Source organism: Crassostrea angulata, chromosome 2 (genome assembly GCF_025612915.1).
Source record: "Crassostrea angulata isolate pt1a10 chromosome 2, ASM2561291v2, whole genome shotgun sequence".
Lineage (NCBI taxonomy): Eukaryota > Metazoa > Mollusca > Bivalvia > Ostreida > Ostreidae > Magallana > Magallana angulata.
In genome coordinates this window covers 42,046,679-42,068,370 of record NC_069112.1, presented here as the reverse complement: position 1 = coordinate 42,068,370, position 21,692 = coordinate 42,046,679, and the positions used below count along the sequence as shown (strand labels likewise).

The following is a 21,692-nucleotide window of genomic DNA, read 5'->3' as shown; positions in this document are numbered from 1 at the left end:
AAAAATCACTTACTGTACCTTTCCCATAACTGCCATCATTAAAATCTGCTGAATATCAAATGAGATTGCATGTCATATGTTTCTTAAATTGTCCCTATATCAACGCTGTACTTTTGAATGACGTCAGTATGATTCTTTTTTTGGGGGGGGGTTTGTGAACTTCTTTTGGCTTTGTTGAGGAATTATAACCTCGGACTTTCCATCTGCATTAGACCTTAGTAGATATACATCGGTATTGTTATACCTACATGGCATACGTTCACTTATCAAAAAGCAAAAACATACTGGCACATACAATTTAAAGGAACATACATATAGGTATATACTACACAATTTATAAGAATCTCAATTTTCTTTTTTTTCGCCGTTAAACTTCCATTTAATTTGTTATTCGTATTGCTCTTTTTCTAAGTAAAATCTATATAATGTTCTGTTTTTCGAAACACTATTATTCCAGGTAACTTACTTGGTATTCTCTTTATGTTAATTACTTCTGAGCATTCCTTAAAACATCGTTCTCATATCTTCACAATAATAGGACACCTGGTCTCCATAAGCAAATTGCAAAATGTGTCAGGTATGAAAGAAGAAATGATCACTGTTCCTATAATTAGGTTAGATTAAATTATGATTCTTGTTTACAATATATTACTGTTAATGATAAAATCAGAAGATTTCATTTTTGAAAAAAAAGCCATCACCATCCGGATCCAAGAATATGTCCTCCTATTCAGACGATCTATGTTCTTAAATCAGTTCTTATATCAGTGAATATATTTCTCTCATGTTCAGGTCGCCCAGACTATTTAAGTACATATTTAAATTTTTATTTTTAAGACAAAAGACAAAACTTGTAGAAAAGGAAATGATTGATATAAATGTGAACACTCGTTATCACTGTTACACAATATTTTTCAAATACCTACTATTGTCAACAAAGTCAACCGAGAAAAAGAATAGATAGCAATAATTTGAAGTCTATGGTAAAAGTGGTAATTGACGAATAGGCGGAATTTACAATAGTTACGCAGTACGTTTAAATCCGTTAAAAATACCCCCGTGCGTATGGCGAAATGCCCAAAAACTTAAGTATAGTAAATCAACCATTTGCGTATTTAGTACACGTGTTTTTTGTTTGACTAGGGCTTTTTATTTATAAAAATCGAGATATATCATTGAAGCCATTGGAAGTTAAAGAAGTAAACATGGTCAAGACAAAAAATAGCAACGTTAAACAATAACATCTATAACCATCAACAAGTCAGATTGATATCACATTATATAAGTATCCTCACTGTTTAATATGTACAGAACATATCAATTTTGGTTTCGTTTTGTTACTTTTAACAACCTACGTTTTAGTCATAGATTGTGCAGTGCTCAAAATGATATTTTATACGTGCATCCTTCACAATCCTGTATGATCATCAAAATATAATGTCATTCCTTCCCAAGTATTACACTAAGAAAACAAATACTTACCATACCTTTCCCAAAACTGCCGTCATTACAATGATATTAGCTAATATGTTGTTAATTGTTACATTGCGCATAACAAGCACCATTCGCTGTCTTCTTCTCTTTTTTTTTTACTTTTTAACTGTACACGAAACATACAGTACGGTTTGCAAAAACATCTTGAAATAATAAATACCGGAAGTTAAATTGATTCGTGTATCAGCGACATATAGTAAGATCGGATTAAATATTATGAACATTTATGTATATAATATATGTACTTACCTGCTTTGAGGACGATAGCAAGTTTATGTTTTCCCAAACAAGAAACTATTTCACCTGGCGACGTCAAGAAAAATAATTGCTTTCGAGGGGAACATAAACTTTCTATTGTCCTGATAGTCAGAAAAAATATAGTTATTTTTTATTATGAAGAAAACTTTATTGTCATCGATTAATGTTTTTATATTTAACAAATAAGAGTAATCAAACACTGAAATTAATTTTAGCAACTTGAATTACACCAGGCGTTTTCCTATATTGAAATAGAGAGATATCAAATGCTTTGGGCGTAAAGTTTCGATAACTATACACCATGGGCAGAATGAATGGAAACTTGTTCATGATTAGATCAAATACCATTTTTTTCCTCGTAATTTTTCATAAAGAACATTCACAAAGATTGAATGGAATATTATTGAGTCAAATCACTAAACCCTGCAATACAAGTGGTATTGATAAATTGTTGAAATCTAACATTAAGAAAACCACACAGTATAATACGTTATAATCAAAATACGTTAAAACCAATTGTGTGCAACTTACGTTGTTTGATTGTTTTTGTGATCTTGATAAAGGTATATTAACCAAAACAAACACTATACATATCATGTAAATTTGAGTTCTATTGGACTTACCTTCATTTATCTGTACCTTCTTCTTTTTTTATTGACAATTTCAAATTTGCATAAGTATTAACAATGCGGTGTAAAAACATATGAATAATCTATCTATCTATCTATCTATCTATCTATCTATCTATCTATCTATCTATGAATACTTTCAGAGATGTTATATATACTCGCGTATGTTATACAATTTTCCTTGATAACCTTTTATCACATTCAGTAAACCATGATCAATTTATACGGACGTACAGACTTACCCTCTACAATGTATGTTTGCCGCAAGTAAAACGTAAATATGTTTATTTTAGTACTACTACATTTGTAATCGGATCGCGTAATTAAAAAAATGTTTTTACCACATTTTTTTGTTTTTTCAATATGATTTTTAAAAGATCTTTTTATAATAATAAGTAGCTTGTTTCGTCTGTGCCTTTGTGTTTGTATACTCACGTGATTTACATAAGTCCCCTTCATAACCATCATCACATCCAGTCAAGCAAGAGCCATTGACATTGGAGCATTGTTGTACATCACGACAGTGTCCGCATGTTTCATTACATTCAAAACCATACGATCCTTTGTCACATTCTTAAACGGTAAAAAGGAATTTAAAATATTACTGGTAAAAGTGTTTGTACAATGCATGATGGCGCACAAACAGTATCTTGGGTTTTAATGTTATGTAATGCATGCAATGGTCATGATGTGCTATGTGGTGTGTTTGCTTAGAAATTATAATGACATGCTATGATGAAATAAATTAAGGTCGACGGACCCAATTCATTTCTACAATAGTGATTTTAAAAAATATGTGTAAGAGATACAAAAAATATATGAAAATAAATGAACAAAATAACAATTCTCTTTTTTCAATTGAACATAATAGGAAAAAGTGTTCTTGTGGAGAAAAAAAAATATTTTTAAAGAAATGTGCAATAGATTTTCTACCCAAATTAAATGATTGTAACGTAATTTTTAGACTTCGATATTCGTAATAATCACACTTTTTCGCTGCGCGATATATTTGCGCAAATAGAATTGGGTCCGTCGTCTTTAGATGCTCAATTACACTCTACGGAATTATATCTAACTACATTTAACCAAAAAACACATTCCCTTACAGAAGTTTTGATCATTTCCAAGTAAAACATTAAAACAAATAATATTTATCGGCAATTCTAATAACTACGAGGGTTGTTCGGAAATTATTGAGACAACTCGTATATTTTCTTTTTTAATTGACGAATTTTGGTGAAAATTGGCATAGACACTGAAGAAACGCCAACAAATAATAAAACAAAGTAATATTAAAAGAATATTTAATATTTTGTTTACGACGGTAGGTAAACAAGTCGGTTGTCGGGGTAACCGGCGCAGCCATGAACTCGGAGATTTAAAACTTAAACATCTACTTTATAAGTGTCCGTAGAATTACAGTTAATGATAAAAGAAATCAAATTAAATATGTTCATTTTGCTATTCTTTGCGACCAACTTATGATTAAGTTTCACTGATGTTCGAGTTGAAATACGGATATGGTACACATATATTTACCAAAAATAGAAATCTGACAACGACTTTACATTGAATTTTGACGCCAAGGCGGCGCATTGACAACCGTTAAACTGGTGGAAATCTCAGAAGAAGACCTTTTAAGGCCACGCAATTGCTTAAAAAAATATACGATGACAAGACAAGGTATATAGCTTCAGCTCCTCATATTTTGTTCACTGATTGTTTAACTAGAATTAGGCCAAAGGGATTAATTATCAAGTATTTTGACCCTCTAACTGTTATCAACAGTTCTAAAACATATAAAAATGACTGCAGAAGACATTCACAGTAATAAGACTTTCGAGTAAAAATAACTCGATTTTTCCCTTAAAAAAACAAGAATGAGAGAAAAAGTAAATGATGACATCTTGTAATGAAAACAAAAAATGAGAAATAAAGAATAATTCGTATTTCCGTTCGTTTGTAAGGTGTTTAAAACACAGGAGAAATAAGAAGCGTTAAAATGACGTTGCGAAAAGTTTGCGGTTGCGCCGGGTCACTGGACGAAGGCACGTTGTTCAGCTTACCAGGAATTATATATTCACGCCATGGACAAGAAACTTTTCACATTGGTAATCTCTATCCTGATTTACGTTTTGGTGAAATTTCAAAAGTTTATCTTTTTTATTAAAAGAGAAGAGAAAGTGTCTCAATAATTTCCGAACAACCCTCGTATATTCGTTTGAAAACATCAAACATTTAAAAAAAAGGTTCATCAAAGTCGTTAATGATACGCAATATGTGTTTTGATGCAAATATTTTTTTCCAAATCTATCAGTATGTTCATTCACTATAAACATATTAATTGTTCTTATACATTATAAAAAATTCCCAATAAAATTGGAAAATACTTGCACTAGAGTAACTGCTTATACCTTTGATATTTCAACATGTATGAGATGATGTCTTAAAACTATGATTGAATTATAACTGATGAGTGTAAAGTTAATTTTCAAAACACTATGAAAACCCAGCATGAAAAAGCAAAAAATGCGAGTCAGGTGGTGGATACGCTTTAGCGGATCAAAGTCAATGAGGTTTTGTAACAAAAATGTATGCTTTAAATGATATAAGGTTGTATAATAACGTAAATGATTAATATATTAAGCATCTATTCATTTAGCGCATACAGATAAATGACTATTTGACAAATTTAGAAATAAATAAAGTTAATTCCATTCCTTAATGCGTGGTTTTAGTTTTGATGGAAAAAAAACCTTCAAAAATGGGTAACCAAGAATTGACTAACCCTAATGGCGGAGAGTATAATTTTGTTTCTTCAAAAATATACAAGAAATCGGCATACCCTCGAATTCTTATTTTTTTTGCATACAACTGACAACTTGTAGTTTTATATATTAATTTGTGAACCATGATCAGATTTGTTGTCAACTATACTGTGAAAATAAAATCAATTTGAATATGTAACGTAAGCATAAAACGGTGAAATTGCTTCCAAAAGAGGGATGGGGGCTTTTATCTAATCTTAAGATATAGAAACCATACTTTGGACAGTGTTTAATATTATTGAGAAATTTAACTTAAGAATCAATTTTAGATAAAAAGTTACAATGGAATGCATCTCCTTCCCCGTTTTGAAATAAGATTTGTTGGGCATGTATATGGGATTGAGTGTTGACATATATAACAAAGAAATAATGCAGAACAAATATATAGTTCAAATTGTAACAATACACTGTATATTGAAAAAAGAGAGTCAAAAGCCCAACAAGTTTATTTTTTCCAGTCAGCTGTATTACCTACGTTTTAGGCCTCATATAATCAATTTCTTTTGAGCATTTCATTCTGTCCGCTCCTTTAAATATCCAGACTGTTGCATTATAATTTCAAATTTCAAAAATAGGTTTAATAACAATTATGAAAGAAATCGAACAGATTATACTGAAAAAGACAAACAAAAACAAAGAAGAAAAAAACTGGAAAACTCATTACCGTGAAAAATCTTACTTTCCAAGCGCATGCGCTTTTTATCAGTTCGTTTTTTTTAATACCAACAACTATGTTGTGGGATTTGGTTAACTATTTAATCATTTATTATCATACAATTTATAAATATACATTCAAAACTGTGCTGGAATTTTATTGAATGTTTAGCTTTGCTATTGTATGCTTTCCTACATGTACATGTATAACGAATAAAAATAAAATGATAGGTTATGAAATTACGATGCTATCTAATCAGATTCTGTTGTTCATAAATATATGCTACAAGATCTAAATGTCAAGTCCAGCCAGTTAATGGTGCATATATACATGTACTTGAATTGAATTTATAAACAAACATATGCAAAAAAACAAAAATGTTCATAGTATTGAATACGTTTTTATGATTTACAGAATATAATGATTTCAATAAGCATCATTGTCAACATTATAACGATCTGTCTAAAATAAATAGTATACAGTGGGTATAGAGCGAGAGTGGATAGAGTAGGATATGTTGCAGGATATAGAATCTAGAAAAGGATAGGGTTTTTTCAATTTTTGATATATGAGCATTGTATTAGTTGTGGATTTCTTTTCGATTCCCATTGTGATTTGTGATTGCAGTTAGCCCCTGTTTTAGTAATTTGCCCTATGACATGTATTATTTTGAGCTATACCTTTATTGCAGAAATATCCTATCCAGCCAGGTACACATCCATAGTCACACAGTCCATTGACATCATTACATCCATTGCATGTCTCGATGCATTTCTCAGAGCAGTCTCGTCCAAAAAAGCCAGGTTGGCAACCTAGGGAAAACGAATAAAAACAAATTTGTTTGACAGTAATAACATACTAATTACATTTGATCTTTTTATGTATCCTGTTTTTTTACTTGTCCATTTACACATTAATATATATATGATTGATTTATGGTTACATTTGTACTCACGTGTTTGACACATATCCCCCATATAGCCAGCCAAACATCCAGTTAAACATGTACCATTGGTGTGGTCACATTGTTTTAAATCATGACAGTTTCCACATGTCTTTTTGCAGGAGACGCCATAAAATCCTGTATGGCACTCTGAAATGAGTAATACGTTTTAAAATGTACATGTGTTGTTTATGTGAAGGTTTTTTTTTTTTTTTCAAATTGTTAATATGTGCGTTAAACGATCGAAAAAAAAATCACTCGTATTCTAGATATGACACATATAAATCTACCAACAGCAAATCGTAAAAAAAAACACATTTGTAAAAAAAAAAAAGGTTACTTAATGATTTTTAAAATTTTAGGGAACAGAAACGAATGGTGCTTAAAAAATGTTTATGTATAAGAATGGAATAAACACAGTTTTGCATACATCAGTGTGTGCTACAGTGTAAAAAAAGTTTTAACTATAATTGAATTAAATAAAAAAAAAAATATTTAGTAGCATTTATTTTCAAAGATTGTACATGAAAAAATAAATAGTTGATTCCTGAAATTAATTTATGCAATTGACAATATGCAGCTATCGGAACTGTTTTACATGAATAGCTGTATTTAGCTTAAGCGAAACAAATATTGAAGACAGCGAAATATAATATCAATAGCTTGAAAATACAGAATATATACCTTTATCGCAAAAGTTTCCTATCCAGCCCGGTAAACACCCAGCAGCACATGAACCATTGACATTAATACATCCTAGACACGTTTCCTTGCATTTCTTCATGCAGTCTTTTCCAAAAAAACCCAGTGGGCAAGCTGGTGTTGAAACACAAATCAAATCAGTAATTGATCATTCCTTTAATTATTCATTGTCAAGTTCGCCGACTGTTTTATGTTAATGTTACGCGTTATCATCTATACATCTATAAACTTTGTTTGGTTTCATATTGATTTATGTATCTATGTTCTTGTACTCACGTGTTTTACACACGTCTCCCTGATAACCATCATCACATCCAGTTAAGCATGTTCCGTTTGTATGAAAGCATTGGTCAATATCACGACAGTTTCCACAAATTTCTTTGCAGTCAATGCCGTATAAACCGATGGCACACCCTTTTTTAATTACATTAATGAATTGCTTTATAGATATTGATGACAAACGTATGAAAATATACATGTATATGAAATATCATACGTATGTTAAAACACGCATATGCATTTATTATTTGCCAGATCATGTGATTGAAACTAAAAATTGTTGCTCAGCTACTTCAGCGTTTACTTTGACATTGCATGCTTACTTGTTCTACATAGGTCTCCTTCAAAACCAGCATCACATCCGTTCAAACAAATTCCATTGACATTTGAACACTCGTTTACATCGCGGCATTTTCCACATGTTTCATTACAGCGAGTGCCATACGATCCTTTTACACACTCTGAAACGGTTGAATAACATATGATGCAAATATATTGACATCTCATAATTTGTGTTTAATTGGCTTGGCACAAATTGTTTTTTTTGACCTGAGCTTACCTGAGAAACGATTTTTATACAGTATATTTTCCTATTTGATAAAAACATGAAATATCGCAAAAATAAATATTGAAATATTTTTAAAAAGGCTGATAAAAACATACAATTTCCAGTGACTGACAATAGCAAACAAGTCGCGGTCTTTATAATTTTGACTATTATGGTTTTCTTTTATCAGGAATTGGTTATCAAGTTTCTTCAAGAAACCCGATATAATTATTTATGTATGATGAAGTCAAAAGTTCACCGAAGTGAAATTCTCAATAGTACTCAAAATTGCAGAGAAAATGCTTTGTTTTATAGGCATTGCTTAAATCATACTTTTCATCTAGATTTCAATTAAACATTCTTTATTGATGCCTTCAAGTTTAATTGGAGTATACTAAGCATTGAAAGTCTTATGATTAATCAAAATAGGCTTCCAATTTAAAAGACATGTGGAGGCATCAACAAAATGCTAACAGGCAATAAAATGGAAATTTGCGATTATTAGAGTAAAAGCATGGACACATTCATAAGTTTAAATAGTTGGATATCATATCAAAAAAAAATACTAATAGCTAACTTGTTCTACATGTCAGCTTCTGAATACGCCTTGTTATTCTCCATCACTGCGTAAAAAACCCTGCATTGATGTTTTCCCGCACTTTAGATTCACAATAACATGTGCATTAAATTCACATTAGCCCGAGCAATTAATTGCGTAAATCCATTAAACTGGTTCCCTTTCCATTTTAGAATATGTTTATTTCTGCTCATATGGAGCAGTTATTCGATGCATCAGAAGAGAAAGTTTAACGACCAAAAAGCGCTAGCTATCCTTAGCGCTTTAAAAAGCATGTGCAAAAAATGAAACCAGTTGGTTCTTTAGACAAAATGATATACTAAGACGTTCACACAATGTAAATTATCTCATATCTCTAAAGTTCTTATCTTCCTATTTTATGTATCTTTATTTTTGGTTAATACATCACCTATCTTCTATTTTTACCCCTTTTTAAATGAAAAAAAGCTTATGAAAGTTGTAGATTAAATTGCATACATGTCATATAGAAGACATTTTAAAAGAAAAATAAATTTTAATAAAAATAACACTCAGAAAAAGCACCACAAAAACGTACACTTGGTTTCATTCTTCACACATATTTTTAAAACCCGTAGATAAGCTACCATGAGAAATATCAGCTGAAATGAATGTATTCGAAAGTCAGTATGCTCAAAACAAAATCTAATACTTTAAAAGCATCTTTAATTTTGTACATCTTATCTTAGTTTATTTCCAAATTACATGTTGATATTAATATAACGATCATGTTTCATGGCTTGCGCATACATTACAAATTAAAAAAAAGAGCAATAGTTAAGGTTGAGGTTGAAGAAGACGTAGCTTTATTGAACAATTTCCACTGCTAAAAATCACCCATACCTTTATTGCAGAGGTCCCCCGTCCAACCAGGGATACATCCAGAGTCACACAAACCATTGACATTATTACATCCTGTACAGGTGTCTTTGCATACCTCCGAACAGTTTTGCCCAAAGAACCCAGAAGGACAAGCTGGATTTTAAAAAAGAAAAAAAAATTCTGTACTTTTCTTGAAATTATTTTTTTTCAAGAAATCACCTAATGTGTTAATATTATATTGTTTAATCGTATGCCCATGTTACGTTCATGGGCATGTTTGTGTTGTAAACTATCTGTTACATATCTACGTACGTGTTTTACAAAAATTCCCCATATAACCAGCACAACATCCAGTTAAACATGTCCCAGTAACATGGTCACACTGGTTTACGTCACGACATTTTCCACACGTTAAATTGCATGCAGCACCATAGGATCCTGAGGGACACACTGAAACAAAAATAAATATAAAGAATATATGGATGCTATTTAAGAGAAGCATGTAACTTGATTTCTTAGTTTCCACTGCATGGTTTAACGAGTGTCTTTGAAACGGTCATTAAACAATGCATGATGTAGACCATAAAGACGGTCACACAATGTAAACTATCTCATATCTCTACAGATCGTAGTCTTTATTCCCATTTTATGTATCTTTCTTTTTGTTTTTGCGGCAACTAAATCAATTATTTCTATATACATATTTAAATTCCTTCCCTTTCTTGTATCTTCGTCTTTGTTATTGCAGCAACTAAATTGTTTTTTTTATACATCGTTATATATAAATACAACGAAATACTGATGAACATTGTAGATTAAAAAGCATAACATTTCAGATATTTTGAATTTTGTAAGAAAAAAAAGACACCCCCTTAAAAAAAACAAAAAAAAAGACAAGACTAAACAAAAATACAAAAAATATGCTCAGTGTTATTTTTCACACACACTTCTTTTTAGAGAAATTGAAACCAGTAGACAATGTGCCATTAGTAATGGCAGCAGGAATGAATGTACTAAAAAATGAGTATGCTAAATACAAAATCTAATATTTTGATAGCATTGACTTCTGGTTGCAAAAGAAAAAAATATTAGAAAACCCACTTTATAATTTTTACAAAAAAAAAAAAAAAACAATATGCAAACTTTAATAATTGAATTTACAAAACAATATCGAAAAAAAGAACACATATATCGGTATTGATATATCTGTATAGCTTAAATTTTGTTTTTACTTTACTTCCCAATTACATGTTGATATTGACAAAATGATAAAATGCAAATGTATTACAGATAAAACAAAGAACTATAGTTAAGGTTGAGGTTGAAGAAGACGTATCCTTACTGAACAATTTCCACTGCTAAAAATTACAAATACCTTTATTGCAGAGGTCACCCGTCCAACCAGGGATACATCCAGTGTCACACAAACCATTGACCTTATTACATCCTGTACAGGTGTCTTCGCATATCTCCAAACAGTTTTGCCCAAAGAATCCAGAAGGACAAGCTGGATTTTGAAAAGAAACAAACTTACTGTATTTATCTTAATGTTCTTTAATTATATTCTTTTAAAAAATCATCAATTGTGTCTTTGTCAATATCTTAAATCCTATACCCATGTATACGTGCATGTGCATGTTTATGTTGTAAACTATCTTGTGACATATTTACGTACGTGTTTTACATAAATCCCGCATATAACCAGCACTACATCCAGTTAAACATGACCCAGTAACATGGTCACACTGGTTTACGTCAAGACAGTGTCCACACGTAAATTTGCATGCAGCACCATAGGATCCTGGGGGACACACTGAAATAAATATAAAGAGTATATGGATGCTATTTAAGAGAAGCATGTAACTTGATTTGCCAGTTCCCACTGCATGGTTTAACGAGTGTCTTTGAAACGGTCATTAAACAATGCATGATGTAGATCATAAAGACGGTCACACAGTGTAAACTAACTCATATCTCTACAGATCGTAGTCGTTATTCCCCTTTTATGTATCTTTCTTTTTGATTTTGCGGCAACTAATTTTCTTTTTCTATATACATATTGATAGTCCGTCCCTTTTATGTATTTTTAGCTTTGTTATTGCAGCAACTAAATCGTTGTTTTTTTTTCTATTTACATGTTATATATAAATAAAAAGAAATACAGATGTAAATTGTTGATTAGAAAGCATAAAATTTCAGATATTTTGAATTTTGAAAGACACCCCCCTCCCCCCGAAAGAAAGAAAAAAAGAAAGGCTAGACTAAAAAAAAATGCAAAAAAATGCTTAGTGTTATTCTTCACACACTCTTTTTTTAAAAGAGAAATTGAAACCAGTAGACAATGTGCCATTAGTAATGTCAGCAGTAATGAATGTATTCAAAAATGAGTATGCTAAATACAAACTATAATATGTTAATAGCATCGGCTTCTAGTTGCAAAGGAAAAGATATAAGAAAACCCATTTTATAATTTATAAGAAACTTTAATAATTGAATTTACTAAAAATTACCGAAAAAATAAGAAAACATTTATCAGTATGAAATATCTGTATAGTTTAAATTTTGTTTTTTAGTTTATTTCCCAATGGTATGTTGATATTGACTAAATGATAAAATGCGGATATATTAGAGATAAAACAACGAACTATATTTAAGGTTTAGGTTGAAAAAGACGTTTCCTTATTGAACAATTTCCACTGCTAAAAATCACCAATACCTTTACTGCAGAGGTCACCCATCCAACCAGGGATACATCCTGAGTCACACAAACCATTGACATTATTGCACCCTGCACAAGTGTCAATGCATTTCTCCGAACAGTCTTTCCCAAACAACAAACGTGGACAGGCTGGATTTTGAAGATAGGAAAAAAAACCCATATGACTGCATATTTCTTTAACTGATTACTTATAAAGATTAAAAGTATTTAAATGTGAAGAATATCGTGTTTTTGTAAATTCTAACTTCTGACAAAATCAGCATGCATGTATACATGTACCAGGAACTGGGGTTGAAACAATATCTGCTTACATATATACTCATATATGTTACATAAATCCCCCATATAACCAGCAACACATCCGGTTAGACATTTTCCATTAACATGGTCACACTTGTTAACGTCACGACATTTTTCACACGTTGCATTGCATGCAACGCCATAAGTTCCTGAGGGACACACTGAAATGATTATAAATATGACAAATACATGAACCATTTTTCCCCCTAATTGTTGACACGTTCTATGTGTTCAGATTTACCAGCACATATATTATCATTGCAAATAAAATGTTCTGGTTGTCTGCCCAATGGTTTTTCTAAAACTAATATTGATTTTACAATAATTTGCTATATACCTTTTATTTTTGACGTCGTTTATAAATGTTACAGGATATTTTATTGCTATGTCTATTCAATGTTACTTTCTTAAGTTCCAATTTACTTCTTAAATCAATTTGTTGATGACTATTTAACAAAAACACACATATCTTCACAATTATGATAAAAAGTGAAAATATGAAAAGGTATCTCTATTGACACATGTTCCTTTTTTCACTAATAAAAGTTCATAGGAACGAACAAAAAGAGGTTTATTATGGTAATGTAAACATCTTTTTTCCATTCAGAACTTCTCGGAATACGTTGGGCTTTTTTCATTGTAAATGTAACGGCAAATTTCCGTACACTTTGAAACCCGAAGTTTTTGAGTACACGATGATAAACATTAAACTGTAGTCCATCAGTACACAACACATGTAACACATTTTGAAAGAATAACCACATATATTCATAATTGTTCACGTGCTAGTCCATGTATAAGGAAAACACTGTTTCAGATACATGCACATGCACTTATGTGACATTTAGTAGTCACTACAAAACATAATTTCTATTTTTGTTGTTGTTAAATGAATCCCAAGTCAAACGGTGGAGCTATCCTCACATTAAAAAGTCGTGTCAATGTGTCGTCACGTAAAGCAGAAATGATTTCATAAAAGTATTTGTTGGCCATATTTGTTTCGATCGCTCATCCATGGGGTGTATATATCAGTTGCAAAAGTAACGGTCGGTTGCTTTCCGACCGAAGCACTCAGGTTACAGGGACTACTAAATGTATGAACAAAAATTATGGTAAAATGTTTGTAATAAAGAATAAAGGAAACCATAAACAATAAAATGCATAACATATTTCTTCTGTGAAAGAATTTCCAAGATATCCCTATTTTTTTTTTTTGGCACAGGTAGTGGTGTCTTAGTGCGCATGCAAATTGAACACGTTTGTCGTTCAATATAGTGCATAGCGTCCCCATCTATTTGTAAACCCCGGCGGCACTACGGTCAACACAGTAGCTACATGATTGTAAATTAAAAAAAGTAACAACGTGAAATTGTTTCCATCGGTTTCTACAAAAGCGCCCCGTTTCTAAAATCCATGCGATCATTGATATTGCTCTCTCTGCCATAGTGTGGGATATGCACATGTTCGATGTCATAACATAAACAGGGAAACGGTCTACGATTTTCGAGGATTTTTGACAATATTACGATTCTGCAGTTTCGCTATAAATTGATAATGCCCCTGTTTAGTAGGTTACATGATCATAATAACACATAGTTACAGGTATACTCAGACTCACAAACAAACACACATATATTTGGATTTCAAAGTAAGTATACCGGTATGGATTTTTTGAACACGGCTACCTTCCGTAGTTAAACATACAATTACAATAATATGACTTAACTTGATATGAGTTAGGTCAAGTTATGGAGATGAATAGATAAACACGGCCGTTCAAAGAGAGATAACTTTCAATTCTTGATCAAGTTATCAGATTGCGGTGGCCATCGGCTATTTAAACGTCTTTATTGTGTGCAAGAGAGCCTGCAAAATATCAACGTCCTTTTTCAAATTTTCCTGCATCAGAGAAGACGTAAATCCAACGACCCCGACCAATCCATTGCTAATCCATATCAGGTTGTAAATTATCTTTTAGGAAATTAGTCGATAATTGTTTACTTCCCACTTGTTTTCATCTTTTATTGTTTAAGTGTGCCTTTTGAGTAATATTTTTGCTAAATATTGTCACTCATTCGTTTGCATTTGTTTTTCATCTCAAGTACTAATCATTAATTTCTTCAGTATTGTTAATAATCCATTCATCATTATAACAACGTAATTAAGAATGTATGGAGAGCGTATAAAAAATAAGCATCCTCTGATTACATTTTTTGTTACCCAAGCCAACATGCTGAAGCCTAGAACGTCTTACAACAAGTCAACGCCTCTATACGCGGCTTCGAGTCCAGCCATATCAAGACTAGGAAGGGATATGACCTCTGGTACACCTTCTACATTGTCACCTAAAAGTGCTGTCGCTGAACACCCACCTGCACTGCCCCAAGGGGACCCGTTTGCACTTGCTCAAGGCAATGTCTTGCCCCAGATTCACCATAACAACAATCCACTTGCGGTTCCCGTGCTTAGTACATAAGCCTTGGGTACTGTTTCAAGTGGGATCGAATTATCACATCCATTACTTTACACTCATCAACTATGGATTAAAATGTATTTTCTCTCTTAATCAGAATCCTATACTCCTCAATAGTGTTTCACAATGCTTAGGCACCCATGTTGCACAGTCCGTTAAAGAAAAGATTTGGGCAAAGGATTTTATTGACCTATCTAAGCTGATACTGTATGACTCAGAAACTGACAAGACAGACCAACATAAACTCCCCATCTTAAATGTTCAGTTAGTTATGACACCTAAAACTAACACAAAGAAAATCACATTTCTTGGATTCATTGTCTTTCCTAGAATCTCTTTCAGGAGACATCCAGCAGACATCCAAGGTATTCTAAAATATATCCAAACCGTTAGACTTAGGGTAAATACGACAAGAAGTTTCTTTTAAAAATGTCGGCTGATTCAACCATATCATGTGCCTCTGTAGATGCAGAACTGTGGTTCATCTACCTGTAAAAGCAATCCTTAACTCAACAAAATCAGTCAAACTTCAAATGTCATGACTACCATTTTAAGGGATCTTGTAGTAGACAGCATTTTCTCTTTTTGCATTCATGTATTGCCACAAAAGCCACCCAAAGAAACATTGCCTGTCATTGCAGTCATTACAATCAGTCAATACCAGGCATAACCCTTCTCAACCAAACCGAATACCGCTTCCTTTTGCCTCAATATGCACAATATCAACATCCGCCCACACAAACCATTTCAAACCTCAAGCCAACGTCAACCATTTTAATAAATAATCGACACATTATAATAAGACACCTTTGTAAACGTTTAACTTGGAAAAAAAATAAAATGTAATTTAAAATGAAATGAAAATTTATAAATAAATGGTATTTTTAAACGTATTTAGATACATTCAATTTATTGAAATTTAAAAGCAAACTCAATCACCAATAACTTTCAATTATTTATGCTCAAATAAAGTTTGTTTTTAAACCCATCCATGACATATACGTCACTATTTTATTTTTTAATGACAAATCTTTTGACTTAAATTTCACTGTTTGTGATCGTTTACGCATTATACACGATAACGAGGAAACACTTTAAAAAATAAACTGAAACCTCAGGAAATATACGTATAATTTTTAATACATCTTACAACAGGAAATTGTTCAAATTAATAACTGCGAGCAATTGATAAAAGCATGACCTTTAGATATCACAAAAATAAATGAATGAGTAGTTTAAATCGTGCCATATGTAATGAACACACATGATGTATCATATCATAAAAAAACGATATATCTGCAGGGGGATTCAAACGTTATATTGAACGTTAAAGATTCCCTTTCCTAATTCCTTCAGATTGTTAAAATTTACATTAAAATGTTTAAAACGTTTTAATTTGCAAAGTGAGCTATGTTCAATGCAATAAACATAACATTTGTGAGATTTGATTGGAATATGTGTACATCCCATTATTTCATAGACTTTTGTTTACAAAAGAATTTCACTTAAGAAATTATTATCCACGAGTGTATAATGCAACGCCATAGTAAATTTCCGAATCACTTTATTATTCACAATGATTTAGGGACGCATTTATTATGATCAACCGGGATTTAGTAGTTATAGGCAAGAAAAAACGCTCACTTATCTGTGCAATATACCAGGAATAATTTTAAAGCTAGTTTTTGTTTCTATCATTTAATTTGTTTTAAGCATAAACAGTTTCTTACGTTTATCACATTCATTTTAGATCTCAAAACTGGAATAGCCCCTTCAACACTCACGATGTGTACGAAAGTATGATGTAAGCTTCGTCTACATAGCAAACAATTATGGGCTCTGCATCTGGCATATAACTTGCGTCTGCGCTCAAATATTAATTGACAATCAGAAATGCCTTGTTAAAGCATTTTAGAAATTTAAAAAAAAAACTGACCAAAATCGCAAGCATGCCCATTTAAACCAAAAATATTCAAGTTTTAGGCAGTTACATTGTTGATATGCATTCTAATATAATTGCGCATTCAAAGATTTCCATGTTCATTGTTAGAATTGTGATATAAACGTGTATATGCTTCTTTGTCTTCGAATTGTTAATTCAAGTGTTTAAACTGATTTAATTTAATAAAAAAAAAAACATGTAGATGAGGTTAGAGATAAATTTAAAATTGTTGATTTAAACATAAGTTCAAATCAAGTGAAAACAACAACAAAATTCAACATTTATTTTTCGTAAGACTTAAAAAAAAAATTGTATTGTAAACACTTTAGAGCATGTCCAGGAGAAAATCATGCAAAAGGGGGTTGGAACAAGGCTCTCTGATCAACTTCACATTTAATGTGTAACATTATGCATCTATATGAATTAATTTGCCAGATTTATTTTTTTTGAATGTGGTCAGTCTAAACTAGGTAATGCAGCTTTGTTACTAAATTTAGCATTTTGCCCCTTTTAAAAATAAAATTGTATATAATTTACAAAATTCATGAAAAGAATTCTGAGTTAAGTTTAAATATTAACTCAAAAATCGTTTAGAGTTAATACTAACGAGATACACTAGTGTAATTCAGTTTGTGAGAATTCCCAAACATTCCTTTTGTTAAGTGCAGATAGGTCACGAATCTGGCATGTTTCCAACTATTTGTAAAATTGTAAAAATATGGATTTTTTTAAAGGCTTAAAAATCAGAAAGTTGAACTTTAATTTCACTATTTTGTTCCTATTTATAAAATTTATAAAAGGACATTCATATTTACAATATATCAAAAATCTACCCTTGGACCCTCAATAATATTGCAAATATATTTATTTATACATAAAGTTGGACATTTTTCCACTTTTAAAACTCTCCAGAATCTGTAGTATAGCGTTTGCTAGGAATTTGAACATAAGCTGAAGTGGACTTAACTATTTTTTTTTATAAAATCTTATATCACTATTAATGAAGAAAAAGTAAGCAAGCTTGCATACCCCACACACCCCATTATATCCCAATGCTACACACAAAGGCTGTGTACCCATTAGATACAAGAATGAATAATTACAGGAGCAATCCTTCAAAATTCAAAGTACTGAAGTACTTAAAGCCGGGCGAATCTTTTGGTGTATACAAAGTTATCATAAATACTGTTTAGTGAAGACTGAAAGCTCTCTCTCTCTCTATGTGCTAATTCGATAAACATAGTGATACATGTATTGATTTTCTTATGTTTTGCTATACTTGAACTAGTAATATTTTGATTCAATTCCATAGCCACCCCCCCCCCCCCAAAAAAAAAAAACCAAAAAAAAACCAATAACAACAACAACAACGAAAAAGCAAACAAACAAAACACCAAAAAAATCCGAAAAAGATCACTTCCATGGAAAAAAAATGATGAAACATATATTTATATATTTGTTTATTTAACAGACGATTTCTTAAAATGCGAAAGTGGTGTGGAACCCAATGCTAATGAATGTCCATCACATTAAATAATCATAAAATAAGGTACATTTGGTAATTATTTTTGTCCGACAGTATAAAGTATTGAACTTTTTTTGTTTGAGGGGTGGAGGCACCCGATATCAGGCCGAAAATCGTTAATAAAATTTATAAACATCATAAATTATGCTTTAATTTGTATATATCAGCATAATATCAGCGTAATATAGACCTATACAAATTTTATTAGCATTTCTTTTTCTTTCAATTTTTAAACACAAGACAATAGGAGAGTGTAAAAAATTGACTTTTTTATTAGACTGCTTCATAATTCTGGGACCAGGTCTTCCTAAGGTGGGTTATGATTAAATGGCATCCCAAATAACAATCAAGTTAAGATGTATATATTAATATTTGGGAAGACTTTTTCATAGTTCATGTTTATCTTGATGCGGTTTTCGCAGGTTGAGATCATCGGGGGAAAAGGCCTTTTTTTTTTCTTTACAACTAAATATTAATTTTAAGAAAAGGTACACACTTTATTTTTTTTCCAAAAGGGGATAAACTGCTGATAGAGAGGTAGGGAGTAGAGCTCTTCATTTATTTCAGATGTACTTACTGTGTTACTTTTTTTTAAAATAAAAAACCCTGACCCCCTTTCGACCATTTGAAGATTCCACGAATAGTATAACTTAGAAACAAGTCTGATCCAATAAAAAAAAAAATATGTAAAAAGAATGATCGATAAATGAACTATAGCTAACATAAAATTCTTCTTTCAATGATACTGCGTACACGCATAGTAATAATTGATAAAACTGATTAATGATTTTAAAATTGAAATTCAAATCATATTAAAAAGGTGTGCAAGAAGAGTAAAGTCAATTTTACCATTATTTGTTTACGTAATAAACCCAAACAGTTAAAATTAATGCTTATAGGAGCCTAACCTTAACACCTGCAGGGTGGTTTGTAGATGGTCAGTGAAATATACACGTACAGAAATGTGATGTTTATTGCAACAGACTCCAATGATAAACAATTTATTACATATTCTATGTTTACTTGTTTCAGGTCCATTCTTGTTTCTTATGGTGGATACAGGGGTGGTGGTGATGGGGGGAGGGGGATTAAAATGCCTGCTTGGGTTAGCTTTTTCTAATAACTTGTCATTGCCTATCATCATTATTTCAGTCTGGGTATTTTTTTTTCAAATATAAAAGATAAGATATATATTTATTTTATTAAAGAACACTGCTCAACCATGACTGAATAGGAATGATTTCAATCTAAATGAAAAAAAAAATCGAACAAATTGTAAACATAGATTGATCCCAGTAAATTTTAATGGGGAATAGAAAATTATCCATTATGGTCTCTATCACAATGAGAAATGAGAGGGGAACACAGGCATTGACCCCCGTGCAAGTTACATAGAATTTGGTGGCAGCGGTGGGATCCCCTGCATTTGCTGCGGAAAAATGGAAGACGTCGACACAGAAATATATTTCTTAGAGGAGAAGCCCGCCGAGTTGCGCTAGCGCAGCGACACCCTGAAAATTTCAACGCCAAGACCCACTACAAGCAGAAATTCTGGTGTAGATATTTTGCGCATAATTTCGGATACTTCTCAGAAGAAAGAAGAGTTGTCTTTGCGCACTAATTACACGACAGCTTTGCATCTTGAAGATGCTACCGCTATGAAATGGGGGCATATTCCTAACTTCGCTCTTACACGAGAACAGAAGCTCACCCGCACAACAACGACCAGATATCTGATTTTTATGAGCTCTACGAAGAGTCAGAGAGGAAAGTGGACAGACACATCGGCCATAGGACATTCGCTAGCGGCTCTGGTCCCGCGCACACGCAAGACATTAATTGGCAGGCCGATTCGCTTCTACCAGGGGTGACACGCAGACAATCTCAGTTGAGATTTGAAAGCCTTGCAAGAGGAAAAAGACAAACAATGACATTGCCAAGCAATCTATCAAGCCAGCTATATGATGGAAGCGGCCCTTGATTTGATTACCATGCACATTTGCACATTTTGAAGCCTGCGTTAACAATAACGGCTGGAATTATGTCACTAAAGGTTTATAGTTTGCAGTTTCCCTACGTGGCAATGCGCAGGGAGTCTTGGGATATATGCCAAGAGGTGCTTAACCAGATTTTGATTCCCTCGTTCAAGCTTTGGTGTATCGATTTGCGCTGCCAAACCAAACCGAGCCCTATAGAGTCCAGCTGAGACAAAGACGTCAGATAGCGGGCGAGACTCTCCCCGAGTGCTTGGCCAAGCAATTCAGCAGCTCGTCTATTTGGCATACCCTATCGCCTCTGCTGATATTCGGGAAACGTTTGCATAAGACCAATTCGTGGACGCACTGGTAGATTCAGAGATTCGCATTCGCATAAAACAGTCCTGCCCGAGACACCTGCATGATGAGATTAAACTGGCCGGGGAGTTAGGGGCATACAATAAAGCCAAGAGAAAAGGATATGCTCGTCCCACTGCCCAAGATTCAGAAAAGGATACGTTTGCAAAGACGATAGATGCTCTTAACGCGAAGATAGACTCACTACAGTTAGAGGTGAAGTCTTTGAAGAGACAAGGCGAGGACGATGCACAGTTAAGACCCAGAGTGCAGGAGGAACAGACATTTTATTATCATTGAAGAAAGCCAGGACATATTCGAAAAGACTGTAAGGCCTAGATATATAATAGACCGGGAGGGAATTCTGTAATTACTAGTGAAAGCGGCAACCAAAGACATGGAAAGAGAGCTAAGGCCAATTCTAATCAGATGCACAACAGGACTAATGGGACAGCCTCCATTGGCGCAAACACCGTGGGTTCAGACGCTTGCTTGTTTCTAAAGATGGAGATATGCGATGTAGTGGCAGAACTATTGGTAGATACTGGATCTACCCTGACCCTTATATTTACGGACTTGATGTCCAAGGTTTCAGATACTGATTAACCAGTGTTAAAGGACATGAAGCGACAGATTCTTAATGCAGGT

At 32.5% G+C, this 21,692-nt stretch overlaps 1 protein-coding gene across 1 annotated transcript in view; it reads right to left on the bottom strand.

Annotated features, from left to right (window-relative positions):
- Positions 1-378: 378 nt before the first annotated feature.
- LOC128172394 (multiple epidermal growth factor-like domains protein 10) overlaps positions 379-21,692 on the bottom strand; it is a 31,501-nt gene continuing 10,187 nt past the window's right edge. Inside the window, exons 2-12 of the mRNA XM_052838191.1 lie at positions 12,469-12,600; positions 11,428-11,565; positions 11,128-11,259; positions 10,065-10,202; positions 9,774-9,905; positions 8,112-8,249; positions 7,786-7,923; positions 7,492-7,623; positions 6,820-6,957; positions 6,545-6,676; positions 379-2,954 (exon numbers count right to left, since the gene is read on the bottom strand). Coding sequence (XP_052694151.1) covers positions 2,752-2,954; positions 6,545-6,676; positions 6,820-6,957; positions 7,492-7,623; positions 7,786-7,923; positions 8,112-8,249; positions 9,774-9,905; positions 10,065-10,202; positions 11,128-11,259; positions 11,428-11,565; positions 12,469-12,490 — 1,443 coding nt within the window. The 5' untranslated portion in view covers positions 12,491-12,600 and the 3' untranslated portion in view covers positions 379-2,751. The remainder of the gene's footprint in view (positions 2,955-6,544; positions 6,677-6,819; positions 6,958-7,491; positions 7,624-7,785; positions 7,924-8,111; positions 8,250-9,773; positions 9,906-10,064; positions 10,203-11,127; positions 11,260-11,427; positions 11,566-12,468; positions 12,601-21,692) is intronic.